At 50.2% G+C, this 13,659-nt stretch overlaps 1 protein-coding gene across 31 annotated transcripts in view; it reads left to right on the forward strand.

Annotated features, from left to right (window-relative positions):
* Positions 1-13,659, forward strand: part of SORBS1 (sorbin and SH3 domain containing 1) — a 260,387-nt gene that overhangs the window by 230,494 nt on the left and 16,234 nt on the right. For 18 of the 31 annotated variants that reach the window (XM_066354910.1, XM_066354907.1, XM_066354909.1 and 15 more), the window contains 2 exons: positions 24-218; positions 1,642-2,415. In XM_066354910.1, the coding sequence (XP_066211007.1) occupies positions 24-218; positions 1,642-2,415 (969 nt within the window). The remainder of the gene's footprint in view (positions 1-23; positions 219-1,641; positions 2,416-13,659) is intronic. The other 13 variants (XM_066354920.1, XM_066354921.1, XM_066354922.1 and 10 more) reach the window with 1 other exon arrangement.

The following is a 13,659-nucleotide window of genomic DNA, read 5'->3' on the forward strand; positions in this document are numbered from 1 at the left end:
CTGTGTGTGGCTGTGTCTTCCAGGGTGAGAGGATCATGCTGCTTCGACAGGTGGACGAGAACTGGTACGAGGGGCGGATCCCAGGGACGTCCCGGCAAGGCATCTTCCCCATCACCTACGTGGATGTGATCAAAAGGCCGCTGGTTAAAAACCCGGTGGATTACATCGACCTGCCTTTCTCCTCCTCCCCAAGTCGTAGTGCCACCACAAGCCCACAGGTACCTAAGCTTCTCGTCTCCTTCTCGTAGCACGACAGGCCCACAGTGTTGATGGCGCCCGGTCCCTCGCGGGGGCCCTTCAGCGCGGTGAATAAGAATCGTCCTCAGCTACGCACAGTGTCCACAGCGGGTCTGTTTTCATGCACACAGAGGGCATTTTTCACACACTTGGCTAGAGAAATGTTATCTCAGGGAAAAGGAAGAGCTTAAGAAGATTGCTCTGGGGATAAGATAACTAAGGAAAGAAAAGTAAGAGCCTTTATCGACCCTGTCCTGGAAGTACCCAGTGGAGTGATGGTTGGGGCCCCACGGTACCACATATGCCATGGCCCAGGGCGGCTCTCTTCACCGTCTGGGGTCAAGGCTGGCCTGCAGAAGGGAGAGGTCCAGCCTATTCTTTGCAAGCAGAAACCGGTTGAAAAAGTAACTTAGAACATCTCTGTCTACACTGAGCTGAAAAGGTGTAAGTTTATCATAAAATGTTTGCGTTCCTGAACATTAATTATGAGCAAACTTGTTTTAAAATGTAAATTGTTCCAAACCTATTCCCACTTTCCCAAAGCCAAGAAAAAATGAGGACCTTACAGTCATGGTGGGGTGACTTCCTGTCTAAGAGACGGACCGAGTTGCCATTGTGAGTTGTCAGGAGGATGGCCATAGGAAGGAGAGCAGGTCTGGGGACCTGGGGCTGACAGCTGGATGGTACCTGTTTTCTCTCATCCGCTAATCATGTCCTCCTCTTCTGACCTCCCCTTGCTGACCTGACCCAAGGAGATGGTTATTGGCAGGCTTCCTGCCCAGCAGGGTTCATCTCCTGTGACCTTACAGGGACAGAGTGTGACACTGGTGCAGGGCATTCTACTTCGTAATAGGGTGAACTCAACTAACTAGATATTTTGCCTGACCACTGCCAAGCAAAATGGTGGAACAAGCTGAGTACACTGCTCACACTCCTCTCGGAAGGCTCTCTGCTGAGCCCCGAGAGAGAATAAAAACCCGAGGAACGGCCGGGGCGGTGGCAGGCACCGTTTTCCCCTCGCGGTTCTGGGTCAGGGCTTCGGCTGCGGAGGTGGTCGGGCGGGGCAGGGAGGGGGGCTCCCACCGTGTCCCTTGAAAGTCCGACTCTGCAGACCAGGCCAGCAGCACGTGTCACTGCCCCGGCGGGACCCGGTGTCCCACACCCACTCCACTTGCTCCTTCCCTCCTTCCCACCTGCACGCAGCCACACTCACAACCGCATCCCAGTTTCTCTCCAGACCTGAGCAGACAGTTTCCATTTTGGACACCAGAGTGTCCCACCTGTCTCCATTTCATCCCTTTCTGTGTATCTATCCCTTGTGATAATCCCCTCCTTTCTTCTTATGCTGACTCGATACCTTTTGCTTCTTTCTTTTGTTTTCCTCTCTCTCCTTTTCTTTTTAAGTTTCCCAGTCACAGCAAGTACATCATGCCAGCCCCCTCATCTCTGCCTCACCTCCACCGAGCCCTGTCCCCTGAGATGCACGCTGTCACCTCTGAGTGGATCTCGCTGACTGTAGGGGTCCCGAGCAGGCGTCCTCTGGCCCTGACCCCGCCCCTGCCTCCTCTGCCGGAGGCTTCTGTCTATTACGCTGATGCCCTTGGCTTGTTGTCCAGGCCTGGTCCCGCCCTGCCCCTCGGCCTCCCCTATGTGAGTTGGTCAGACCGTTCCATCCCACGCTCGATGGTTTCCCCACTGGCCCTCCCCGCCCCCCACAAAGCCTACTCCCTGGCACCCGGTACTCGGGCCTCCCTTCACATCAACGGAGATAGTGGCATTCACGTGCCATCTTCCAGTTTCCGACAGGACAGCTTCTCCCAGCCATCACTTGGGAGCTCTGATAGAGTCATCTCGGAGCTTAGCAACGCCTTTGGCAGCCAGGGGCAGCGGCAGGCGTGGCGAGAAGAAAGTAGACAGGGTGAGAGGAAAGCAGACAGGGAGGCAGATGAGAGGTGCACTGGTGGACTCAAGATCTCTAAGAAGAGCTGCTTGAAACCTTCAGACGTGGTCAGGTGCCTGAGCACCGAACAGAGGCTCTCAGATCTCCGCAGCCCAGAGGAGAGCCGGCCCAGCAAGCCCCTGGGTAGCCCCTTTCCGGGAAGGGAGGCCGAGCAGACAGAGCTGCGTAGAGGTGGCGAGCAGTCTGGGAGGATGGCTGCTCGGAGTGGTGTGAGCCAGGTAGGCCTACCGCATGCCGTGTGTGCCTTGGCGTCGGAGTCGGCAGGGTGGGCCAGACACCTCAGCCACGGTCCCTCTGCTGAGGCCACGCGGACACCAGTGAGACCCACCTGCTGGTCTTGGGAGCAAATATACCACCCAGGAGGGAACAGGAGTCCTTAATAAATGTGTCGGGGCTGGGGACAGTCAGAGGCAAAAGACCGGCTCTATTCTGGCCTTTGAGGTGACTCAGAAGTTCACCCATCCCTGCTTTGGAGATCATCTCGGTTTGCTCGGACTAACTAACATGGCTGAGAACACCAGGCTTCGGTTCGCTCAGTGTGGTTTGGTTCTGTGCGTGTCACCTTTGTTTTCATAGCCCGTGGCGCTCTGCCAGCGCCCAGCTCTGTCAGGTCTCCGTCCTGTCTTTTGTGTGTGTGGGGGGGGGGGGGGGTGCACAGGGCCTTTGTTCACTGGCGAACAAAAGCATTTGGGTCCTGGGCGGAGCATGCAGGCCCAGCACTGGGGCCGTTTCAGATACAGTGTCCTTGAATGAGCAGGCCAGGTTTTTAGGTGACTGTTCCACTTTCTTTCTGGGTCAGCTACAAAGATTTCAGAGTTTGGACCAATGGAACCTTAGGTTTTGAAAGCTGAAAAATTGGGGGGTTGTAGGGAGATGAACTTGGCAAGTAGACCGTGATTCTGATTTGCTATGCTGTTTAATACCCCAAACGTCAAAGACTTTGAGTAGCTTCTCCAAAGGAGCCAGGGTTGAATGCCTGCTCACCTCCTAACGTCTGCTGACGTGGGAGTTACTTCCCCTCTCTGAGCCTCGGTTTTTTCACTTGTGAAATGGACATAACACGTACCTCAGAGTGGTTGAAAGAATTCCACAATGTAGTATGTGAGAAGTGCTCAGCACAGGGGTTGGGAGTGGAGCACGGTCAGCACGACGGAGACGATCCATCTTGGGTGAGCTAAAGCTCCCTCTGGACCCAAGAACATTCTAGAATGTGTTTAGAACCAGGTGGAATTCTTGAGGATGTCTCTCCAAACCATTTGTTGTCTACTGTGTACATTGCCCACAGTACACTATGCTTTATCTCAGACCTACAATCCTAGTGTCTCTTTAAAGTTTCCAGTTATTCACTCAACAAATATTTATTCAAGACCTGTAGACACCAGGCCCTGCATGGGGTAGAGGGGTCGTTCCATGCCTGCCCTTGAGGAGCCCGAGCGGCAGTGAGACTGGCGGGCGTAGCAGCGTCACGGCCGCCGTAAGAGGGGTGCTGGGAGCCCACAGAGGCTGGAAACCCAGGTGAGGCCAGACCTCCGGCTCCAGCCTAACCACTGGCAGAGGGGGTCGTTTGCTCCAGGGAAGGACAGTATGGGGCAGTGACAACCAATCAGGCTTAGCCTCTTGCTAGCAAGCCATTTAACCTCCCCAGCTATGATTTTCTCATGTGCAAGGCGGTCCCTCCCTCTTCAGGGGGGTGTAAGGATTCAGTGAGGAGATGTAGTGCCTGACCTGGGGAAGGCTCCACGAGTGAGCGTGGCTCCAGCTCCGAGTGTGCGACCGAGGGACACGGCAGCACTAGGGAAGGCTTGGCCTGGCAGGTGCTCCCGACGTGTGCTCCTGGAGAAAAAAAGGGTGAGTCCAGTTAAGGAAAGAATGGTCACTGCGGAGACGTGGTGAAGTGGCTGGTGGGAAAGTGTTAAATGTCTGACACAGGAACGATTCTGTAAACATTCTAAGTCAGCCTAAGGCAGCGAGTCACAACGACCTGTTCCAGGACCCAGTGTACAGGAAGTGTGCGTGCTGCTCGAGCTCTGGGTGGGGGCCGAGTGACACTTGTCACTTCCTAGTGGAGGGTAGGAGAGGAGCTGGCAGCTCGGGAGGCCAGGCTGGATGGAACCGCTTTTCCTTTCCTGTGGGCCTCCGGGTCCAGGGGTACCACCGCCGGACCCCTCCTGCTCTTGCAGCACAGGCCCCCTCTCCGTGGATGTGCCCGGGCTGCGGGTCCCGACCTGACCCCCTCTTGAGAGCTAGAGGGCTTTGTGAAGGGGGCTCCTGTCCACACACCTACCTCCCGGCCCCTTCACTTTCCCCTCCTGTCCCTGGGACCAGGCGCCAGCAACTTGGGAAATGGGGTCCTTTTAAAGGAGCTTCCTGCCTCTTGAGGCCCTCTTTGGGTGACAGAGCTAAATAAAGATGGAAAGGACTTAAGTGACAACTGTTGTTTGGTGGCCCGTCAGGATGACGTGACCTCAGGCTGAGTCACTTGTTTAGATAAACGCATTCCAGCCCAGTCTGTGTTATCAGGAAAGCTGCTGGCCACTGTTCTCCTCGCTGTGGGGAGCTGAACCAAGAAGTCAGTTTGTCATGGTTGTGGGGAAGCTGGGCTGAGTATCTGACAGGAAAGGGAATTTTACCTGAAAGCCTTGGAATAGCAGACATTCTGAAACGTTAGGATCATGTACTCTTCCATTCGGGCATCAAGGCTGTTCCAGGCACTGTGCTGAGTGCTGTAAGGGGGGGCGGTGAACTTCATCAGAGCTTCTTCCTGTCACTCTCGGGAAAGTCTTCTTCACAGGCTCAGAGGCACCATGTGATCGGGCTGTTTAGACAGCAAGCCAACCTCATATTCCAAAGCCACCTGTGCTGTTTGCCTGGAAAACGGCCCCCCGTCCCACACTTCTGCACTGAGCTGTTACTTCTTCCAGGAAGCCCTTCCTAACAGCAGCCTCCCGCCCCTGCAGGACTGGAATGAGTGCTCTGACTGCTTCCACAGCTCTCCGCACCTGACCTGTGGGGGCACGTCTGCAGCCCTGACAGTCGCCCCTCTGCTTGTCTGTGTCACAGAGTATTAGTGCCCTAAAGTGGGAGACCAGGGCACCTGATGTATTGAAGGCGCTCCATGAATATTTGTTGAGTGAAAGGAAATATTAAAAATAACCCCAAGTAAAGGATTGTGTGATCCTCACTGGGGAAATGACATGTTCACAAATAATTATAATGCAGACAGAGAAGGAGAGTAACAAACAGCTCACTCTAGAGGTTCAAAGTAGGGAGCAAAGAGAAACAACGGGAGGGGGCGGGGGCCATCTGGAAAGACTTCCTAAGAAAAGTGATGTTCGACCTGGGGCTTCCAAACAGGGAGTTTTATGATAGGCAGACAGCAAGAGGGTGGCAGTCAAAGCAAGTGGCTAGCCCACCCAGAGCCCAGCAGTGCGGATGTGAGAGAGGGTTGTGGGGAATGGTGAGCTCCTGGTTGGGGTGAGCTTAGGGTGTCCGCAGTGGACAGAGGGGGCAGTGTGGAGAAGAGGCTGGAGCACAGCACGCAGAGGCTCGTGGGTGCCACGGTAGATACTCATCAGCGCCTCCTGAAAAGGTGCCTAGTCATCTTCCTCACAGTCACGTGACCCTTGTGACCCGGCTGTCAGACTTCCCTTGTTGTCCCTTGTTGTGCTAAGTCCCTGCTTTGCTGCTTTCCTTCCCCTTGGGCATCTGTCTGGCCTGCCTGGCACCCCCAGCTCTCTGCAGCTGTGCGAACACTTCCTCCTGAAGGGTTTGGCTGTTCCAGTCCCTTGTAGCCTCCCGAGCTGGTAACGCATTGGTCCATCACTCCTGTTTTTAGGTGTATTTTCTCTGAACAGCAGAAGGGGGTGAGTCAAGTTGGGGGGTGTCTGGGGGAAATGGGGCTGAGCGGGAAGAGCACTGTGTTGACAGGATGCCTGTTCTAGCTCTGGCTCTGCCATTGGCCCGTCGTGTGTCTTTGGATGAGTCACATCCCTTCTCTGGCAGCATCCCAGTCCATAAACAAAACATTCAGACAAGAAAACTCAAGTTCTTTCTGTCTGTGGTATTCTCAATTAGCTAAAGTTTCTGTGTGAATTTCAATTGAAAGGAGAAAAAAGAACAAAGGCGAAGTCTGGCATTTATTATAGTCCTGTGTACCTTCTCAATTGAAAAGTGAAGGTTTTTGTCTTTATTATTTGAGGGACAGATTAACTAATTGGACAAAAACATAACATATAAAATGCCCAAGAGTTAAGAATCATCAACCAAGTTCTTGGATTTTGAGGGACATAATTTTGGCCAAGAAAGTTTAGAGCAATCAATCAGGAGAACGGAGGGGAAGATCATCTTGGAAACCTTCATGAGCACCATCAAATGTTTACTGAGTTTCCCTAAGATAGAAGCACTGTTTGCTGACTGGCAGCCAACCTCGGTTTTTGAGTCCCTACAATTTGTGAGAGAGCCCCATAGAATTTATAAATTAAAAAAAGCTTTAAAGATCATTTACTTCAGTGACTCGTAACTTCTCTGGACCCTGGGACCTCTGAGAATCTCAGGTTAGCCAGGGACTCCAGGCCAGCATACACAGTTTGCATCAGGTTTCAAGAGAGTCACACTTGAGTCCATCCGAGAGCTCCATGGGTCCCCGGGTGAGATCCCAGTCTACTTGACTTTTATGATGTGATGAGAAAGCTGAGGCCTGAGGACAGTCACAACACTTTTGTGATGTCAGTTTGGTTCCTAAAGGGGAGGAAGCCAGTCAAACAATAAACTCTGAGGGCATGAAGTTTAAAATAAAAATATTCAGGAAAGCTATGTGTCCTTAAAGCATCTGTCTGAGAAAGACAGGAACAACCACCGTCCGGCCTTAGGGAGAGGACAAGGAGGAAAGTTACTCAACAGAGAACAGAAAGATGTGCTTCAGTGACTTAGAGAGGACATCTCTCACCACAGGGAAACCAGGTTTGTTCCAGAAAGATAAGAAGAAAAGCACAGGCCTGCTTTCAGCATGGAAACAGAACTAGAAGAGACAGCATGTGATGAACCTTGCAAGAACCAAAAGGAAATTAAAAATGTTAATTTAAGTCCTGACTGGATAGCTCAGTTGGTTAGAGCATCATCCCAAAGCACAGAGGTTGCTGGTTTGATCCCCAGTCAGGCCACATACAGGAACAGCTCAATGATCCTGTCTCTCTTTTTCTCTCCCTCTCTTCCTCCCTCCCTCCCTTTCTCTTGCTGAAATCAATAAATTTTTTAATTTTTTAAATTAATTTAAGATACCCAGCTAAGAATGGGAAACACTCCTTGGCTTACTCAGAAGGGATATCTCTAAGTAAATACCAGAGTATTTAACAATTTACCAGATGGGGAGAGACATTGGCTGCAGTTCTTTTTTTTTTTTTTTTTTTTTTTTTTTTTTTTTTTTTTACAGAGGCAGAGATAGACAGGGACAGACAGACAGGAACGGAGAGAGATGAGAAGCATCAATCATCAGTTTCTCGTTGCGCGTTGCGACTTCTTAGTTGTTCATTGATTGCTTTCTCACATGTGCCTTGACCGCGGGCCTTTAGCAGACTGAGTAACCCCTTGCTGGAGCCAGCGACCTTGGGTCTAAGCTGGTGAGCTCTTTGCTCAAGCCAGATGAGCCTGCGCTCAAGCTGGCGACCTCGGGGTCTCGAACCTGGGTCCTTCCGCATCCCAAGTCCGACGCTCTATCCACTGCGCCACCACCTGGTCAGGCTTGGCTGCAGTTCTTACAAAAATAATCAGCATCTTAACATCTAATCTAGGGAACTAAGACCCAAAGTTGAAGTGTCCACCCCTAAAAAGAGTTAGGAGAAATGGTAGATAGTAGACACCCTAACACCAGAAATGGGGTGTAGTGGAGTACACAGGACTAGTAGTCAGGGAGACCAGGGTTCAAATCCTGGCTCTTCAGATTCCCGACTCAGACATACCGGGTCTTAGTTTTGTAAGATGAGGTTTCTGTTGACCACTGTATTGAGTTACGATGAGGATGAAATGAGCTATCCTGGAGATGAAAGCACCTAGCACCAAGCATGCAGTTAGAACTCAAGTTTTGGCTGTGTGATACTAATATGACAGGGAGAAGAAATACAAGTAGTGTGCTGTAGCTTCCTTACCCTGTTCCACCTGAGAGGAGGATGGGGGAAGAGAGAGAAGAAGGCAGATCCTGGAGAACCCTTTTACTTTGGGTTACACTAGTGCCGAATTGGAAAACGCATGCTCTGCCCTGTGCCTGTCTTGTTTCTCCTTATTCTCTTCCACCCTGAGCACAAAGCCACCATCCTGGAAATCTTTCTGTTTCTTCACACTTGAGTACACATTTGTCATTACTCCTCCGCTTGTTTTAGGAAAGAAACAGGAGTTCATCATCCAGACTGACGAGGAGGCTGAGCATTTGTGTTGTAATAAGGTTTAATTACAACAAAACTACTGTGTGATCTGTGCAGTAATCTGCATGGAGATTAAGTCTAGGTGGTAAGCACTTAAACTAATCGGTTGTCATTGGTTTTATGTTGAAGCTGGGATCTTCTTCTCCATAAACTCCAGAGAACTCAGTGGAGTCAGACTGGAGGGTCGAGTAGAGGTTTCCGAGAGCCAAAGCCCAGGAGCCCGAACCGTTTATGTCTTCCTACTCCTCTGGCAGAGTTTGCCCATGGTGTTTGAGGAGCTGCAAGTCTTCTGTCACCATCTGGGGCAACTCCTCACCTCCCATCTACCTCTGGAGGCCACTGTCAGAAGCCCTCTGCCCAGGCTTCAGTGGGTGAGGAGTGGGGTGCTGTCTCCCTTCAGCTAGGTCAACCCTGCCCAGGCTCAGTTCTCAATTCACACGGTGCTCATACGCCAGTCACGGAACATAAGAACCAAAAAATTAATGTAAATCTTTCCCAATTCTCTTATTTTAATTTTTTCATTGTTCTACTTAGTCCATTTAGTTGTACATGCACTGGTTTTCCATTATATATGCCCTGACCAGCGATCAAACTCTTGACCTCGGTATGCTGGGATGGCACTCTATCCACTGAGCCACCCAGCCAGGGCCCAATCCTCTTATTTTATTAAGAACTTGAAGTCCTTGGCCCTGGCCGGTTGGCTCAGCGGTAGAGCGTCGGCCTGGTGTGCGGGGGATCCGGGTTCGATTCCCGGCCAGGGCACATAGGAGAAGCACCCATTTGCTTCTCCACCCCCCCCCCTCCTTCCTCTCTGTCTCTCTCTTCCCCTCCTGCAGCCGAGGCTCCATTGGAGCAAAGATGGCCCGGGCGCTGGGGATGGCTCCTTGGCCTCTGCCCCAGGCGCTAGAGTGGCTCTGGTCGCAGCAGAGCGATCCCCCAGAGGGGCAGAGCATCGCCCCCTGGTGGGCAGAGCGTAGCCCCTGGTGGGCGTGTCGGGTGGATCCCGGTCGGGCACATGTGGGAGTCTGTCTGACTGTCTCTCCTCATTTCCAGCTTCAGAAAAATACAAAAAAAAAAAAAAAAGAACTTGAAGTCCAAAGAAGTTAAGCATTTTGCCAGTATTTCCCCCCTCCCCCCAGTCCAGTGTCCCCTGGGGAGGCCAGTGTAAGTTACCAGAAAACTGGGGTGGGGTCTAGGGAGATGGGACAATATGGGGCCTGAGGTGAGTAGAAGATGTTGCCTCTGAGGGACTCGGGCAAGTTAGGAAGGCAGATAGTAATTTCTAGGAGGTTCAGGGACATGTTGAGGTTGAGTGCCTCTATCCTGTTCACATCTCCAGGACTTCCTGCTGCTCTTCAGCCCGTGGACAGTTATTTCGGGCTTCAGGGCTTTGGCACACTCGCAGAGCTGGAAGACGGTGCTTAGTAACTCCACAGGAGCACCAGTTGTTTTGTGGATCCAAAGGGATTAACAGCCCCAGGGAAACTAGGGTCAGATTTCCAAGGGGCTTCTGTGAACTGAAGGGAGGGCAACAGAGCAAGGATGCAGGATTGCTCACTCAGGAGAAACAAAACGAGTGGCCCAGGCCAAGAGAGGCCACCTGCGTGGACGTCTACAAATATAGAGGAAAAGCCGTTTCTGGATTAGCGACCATCACGTTACTGTTGTAGGGGGAGGGGGGGGGGAATGCAGTGTGTGTGTGCTTGCTTGAGTGCGTGATGGGCCAATTGCTGTTCTTCTAAACATGTGGAAAACTGCGCTGCCTCTCCAGCAGTCCAGCATGTACTTAGCATGAGATAATACCCCCTTTATTCTTAACCCTGGATGAGGTCCTGGTGAGAATTTATATCTACTTTTAGGCTTAAATAAGGGCAGACACTGAGGACCAGAGATCAGTCCAACTCTGTCTGGTAGGAACATAATGTGAGCTACTTATGTAATGTAAAATTTTCTGGTAGTAAAATGGAACAGGTGAAATTAATTTTGATATATCTGATTTAACTCAATATATTAAAGTAGTATTATTTTAACATATAATCAATATAAGAATTTCTGAGATAGTTTATATTTTTTGTTTTGTACTACATTTTTGAAATTCAATGTATGTTCTTATACTTACAGCACACTTCAGCCTAGTCACAGCTAAAGTGTTTCATAGGTAATGTGGCCTGGAGACCATTCTGATAGTAACGGTTCAGAGGAAGAGATGTATAAAGCTATACACCAGGGGTCCTCAAACTTTTTACACAGGGGGCCAGTTCACTGTCCCTCAGACCGTTGGAGGGCCGGACTATTAAAAAAAACTATGAACAAATTCCTATGCACACTGCACATATCTTATTTTAAAGTAAAAAAACAAAACAGGAACAAATACAGTATTTAAAATAAAGAACAAGTAAATTTAAATCAACAAACTGACTAGTATTTCAATGGGAACTATGCTCCTCTCACTGACCACCAATGAAAGAGGTGCCCCTTCCGGAAGCGTGGCGGGGGCTGGATAAATGGCCTCAGGGTGCCGCTTGTGGCCTGCGGGCCGTAGTTTGGGGACTTCTGCTATACACAGTTAGAAAGTGGGGCCAGGGGAAAAAAACATTTATGCCTACAGGGGAAAAATATCTGAGGGTAAGGAACCTTTGAAGCAGAGCATGGTCCCCTGTGATGGATGTTAATGGTGGTATCCATCTCCACTGAGGGTTCCCCCATGTCAGACCCCCCAAAAAAACTTGTTTATATTTCAGTTATATAATATGTTTGATTTAAGTCTAAGAAAAACATTTCCAAGAGGGAGAAATGGAATCTTAGCTAATAGGATAAATGTTTATTTTGTCTTTTTTTCTTTTGTATTTTTCTGAAGTGAGAAGCGAGGAGGCAGTCAGACAGACTCCCGCATGCATCCGACCGGGATTCACCCGGCATGCCCACCAGGGGGCGATGTTCTCCCCATCTGGAGCGTTGCTCCGTTGCAGCTGGAGCTCTTCTAGTGCCTGAGGCAGAGGCCATGGAGCCTTTGTCAGCACCTGGACCAACTTTGCTCCAATGGAGCCTTGGCTGCCGGAGGGGAAGAGAGAGAGAGAAAGGAGAGGGGGGAAGGGTGGAGAAGCAGATAGGCGCGTCTCCTGTGTGTCCTGGCCAGGATTCAAACCCAGAACTTCCACTCACTGGGCTGACGTTGTACCACTGAGCCAACTGGCCAGGACCTATTTTGCCTTCTTTCTTCATTTCTTCACAAGCGTTAAGTAAGGGACCAAGTCTTCCTGCCTCTAGCAAATGAGTTGTTTGTCCAGATGTTAAGTTCATCCAAATGTAAATGTTATGATGATTACCCTCTGATTTGGATAGGGCCTGAGACCAAAGAAGGCTGGGCCATCAGTGTCCCTTCCAGTACTGGCAACCCTTGAGCATCATTAATGCATGCTATACACTCTACATCAGGGGTCCCCAAACTACGGCCCGTGGGCCGCATGTGGTCCCCTGAGGCCATTTATCCGGCCCCCACTGCACTTCCAGAAGGGGCACCTCTTTCGTTGGTGGTCGGTGAGAGGAGCATAGTTCCCATTGAAATACTGGTCAGTTTGTTGATTTAAATTTACTTGTTCTTTATTTTAAATATTGTATTCTCATTTTGTTTTTTTACTTTAAAATAAGATATGTGCAGTGTGCATAGGGATTTGTTCATAGTTTTTTTTATAGTCCGGCCCTCCAACGGTCTGAGGGACAGTGAACTGGCCCCCTGTGTAAAAAGTTTGGGGACCCCTGCTCTACATAATGGAGAAGTAATCAAGAAGAGCTGTTACCCCTCAGAAGAGGCAGAAGCTGGGTGTTGCTATAGTGATACCAGCTATCCTGTCATGACTCGAGGAGGTGGCGTATGGTGATCAGACACTGAGGGGCTCGGCACCTAGTGGTTTTGCCACCTTGTGCAAGTTTTCCTGAATCTTAAAATTCATCTTCTGCTCTCCCCAAGTCAGCAGGTGCATAACAGTCAAATGAGGAAATGGACCTATACATACTTTGAAAGGCTGCCTTTTTTAAAAGTGCTTTACAAAAGAAAGGGATAGTAAAATATCAGTCCTCCTTTCTGTATCTGATTCACCAAGTCTCTTATGTGCCAAATATTTACTAGATGATCGATTCCAGCCACCACTTTAGCGTTAAGTTGATTGAAAGATACTAGGAGGCTTCTATAGGCTGTAGAGATTATGTCAAGAGATTGTCCACAGTCTCCCTTTTGTGTGTGTGTGTGTGTGTGTGTGTGTGTGTGACAGAGACAGAGAGAGTCAGAGAGAGGGACAGATAGGGACAGACAGAAAGGAAGAGAGAGAGATGAGAAGCATCAGTTCTTTGTTGCGGTGTCTTAGTTGTTCATTGATTACTTTCTCATATGTGCCTTGACCAGGGTGCTACAGCAGACTGAGTAACCCCTTTCTTGAGCTAGTGACCTTGGGCTCAAGCTGGCAAGTCTTGCTCCAACCAGATGAGCCTGCAGTCAAGCTGGTGACCTCGAGGTCTCGAACCTGGGTTCTCTGGTTCCGGTCCAACGCTCTATCCACTGCGCCACCGCCTGGTCAGGCCACATTCTCCTTTTTTTGGTTTGTCATTTCTCATTGAATTTTGAAGAGAGGGAGAGAGAGAAGCATCATCTTGTTCCACTTACCTATGCATTCATTGTGCTCCAACCACCGGGGCTTGAACCCACAGCCTCAGCATGTCAGGACAACGCTCTAACCAACTGAGCTACCCAGCTAGGGCCCATGTTCTTTTGACCTGAGGTCATTAGGCCACAAGCTAGAGTTTGAAAATATTTTCATTTGTATGAGAACTTGTATTTTCATGAGGTATGACCCATAATAGCCACGGCGCAAAGAACCTCACTCTCTGATAATAACGTTCTCTCGGCCTAGCTCCGCTGGGCTGTGGGCCAGCAGCATGAACCTTGCCAGCTGGGAGCGCACAGTCTCAGGGCACACCCTAGATGTGTCGGACAGGACCCTGCATTTGAACAGGACCCTAGGGGAAACATCATACATAGCGCAGCTGCAGGGCAGG

This window comes from Saccopteryx leptura, chromosome 13 (genome assembly GCF_036850995.1).
Source record: "Saccopteryx leptura isolate mSacLep1 chromosome 13, mSacLep1_pri_phased_curated, whole genome shotgun sequence".
NCBI lineage: Eukaryota > Metazoa > Chordata > Mammalia > Chiroptera > Emballonuridae > Saccopteryx > Saccopteryx leptura.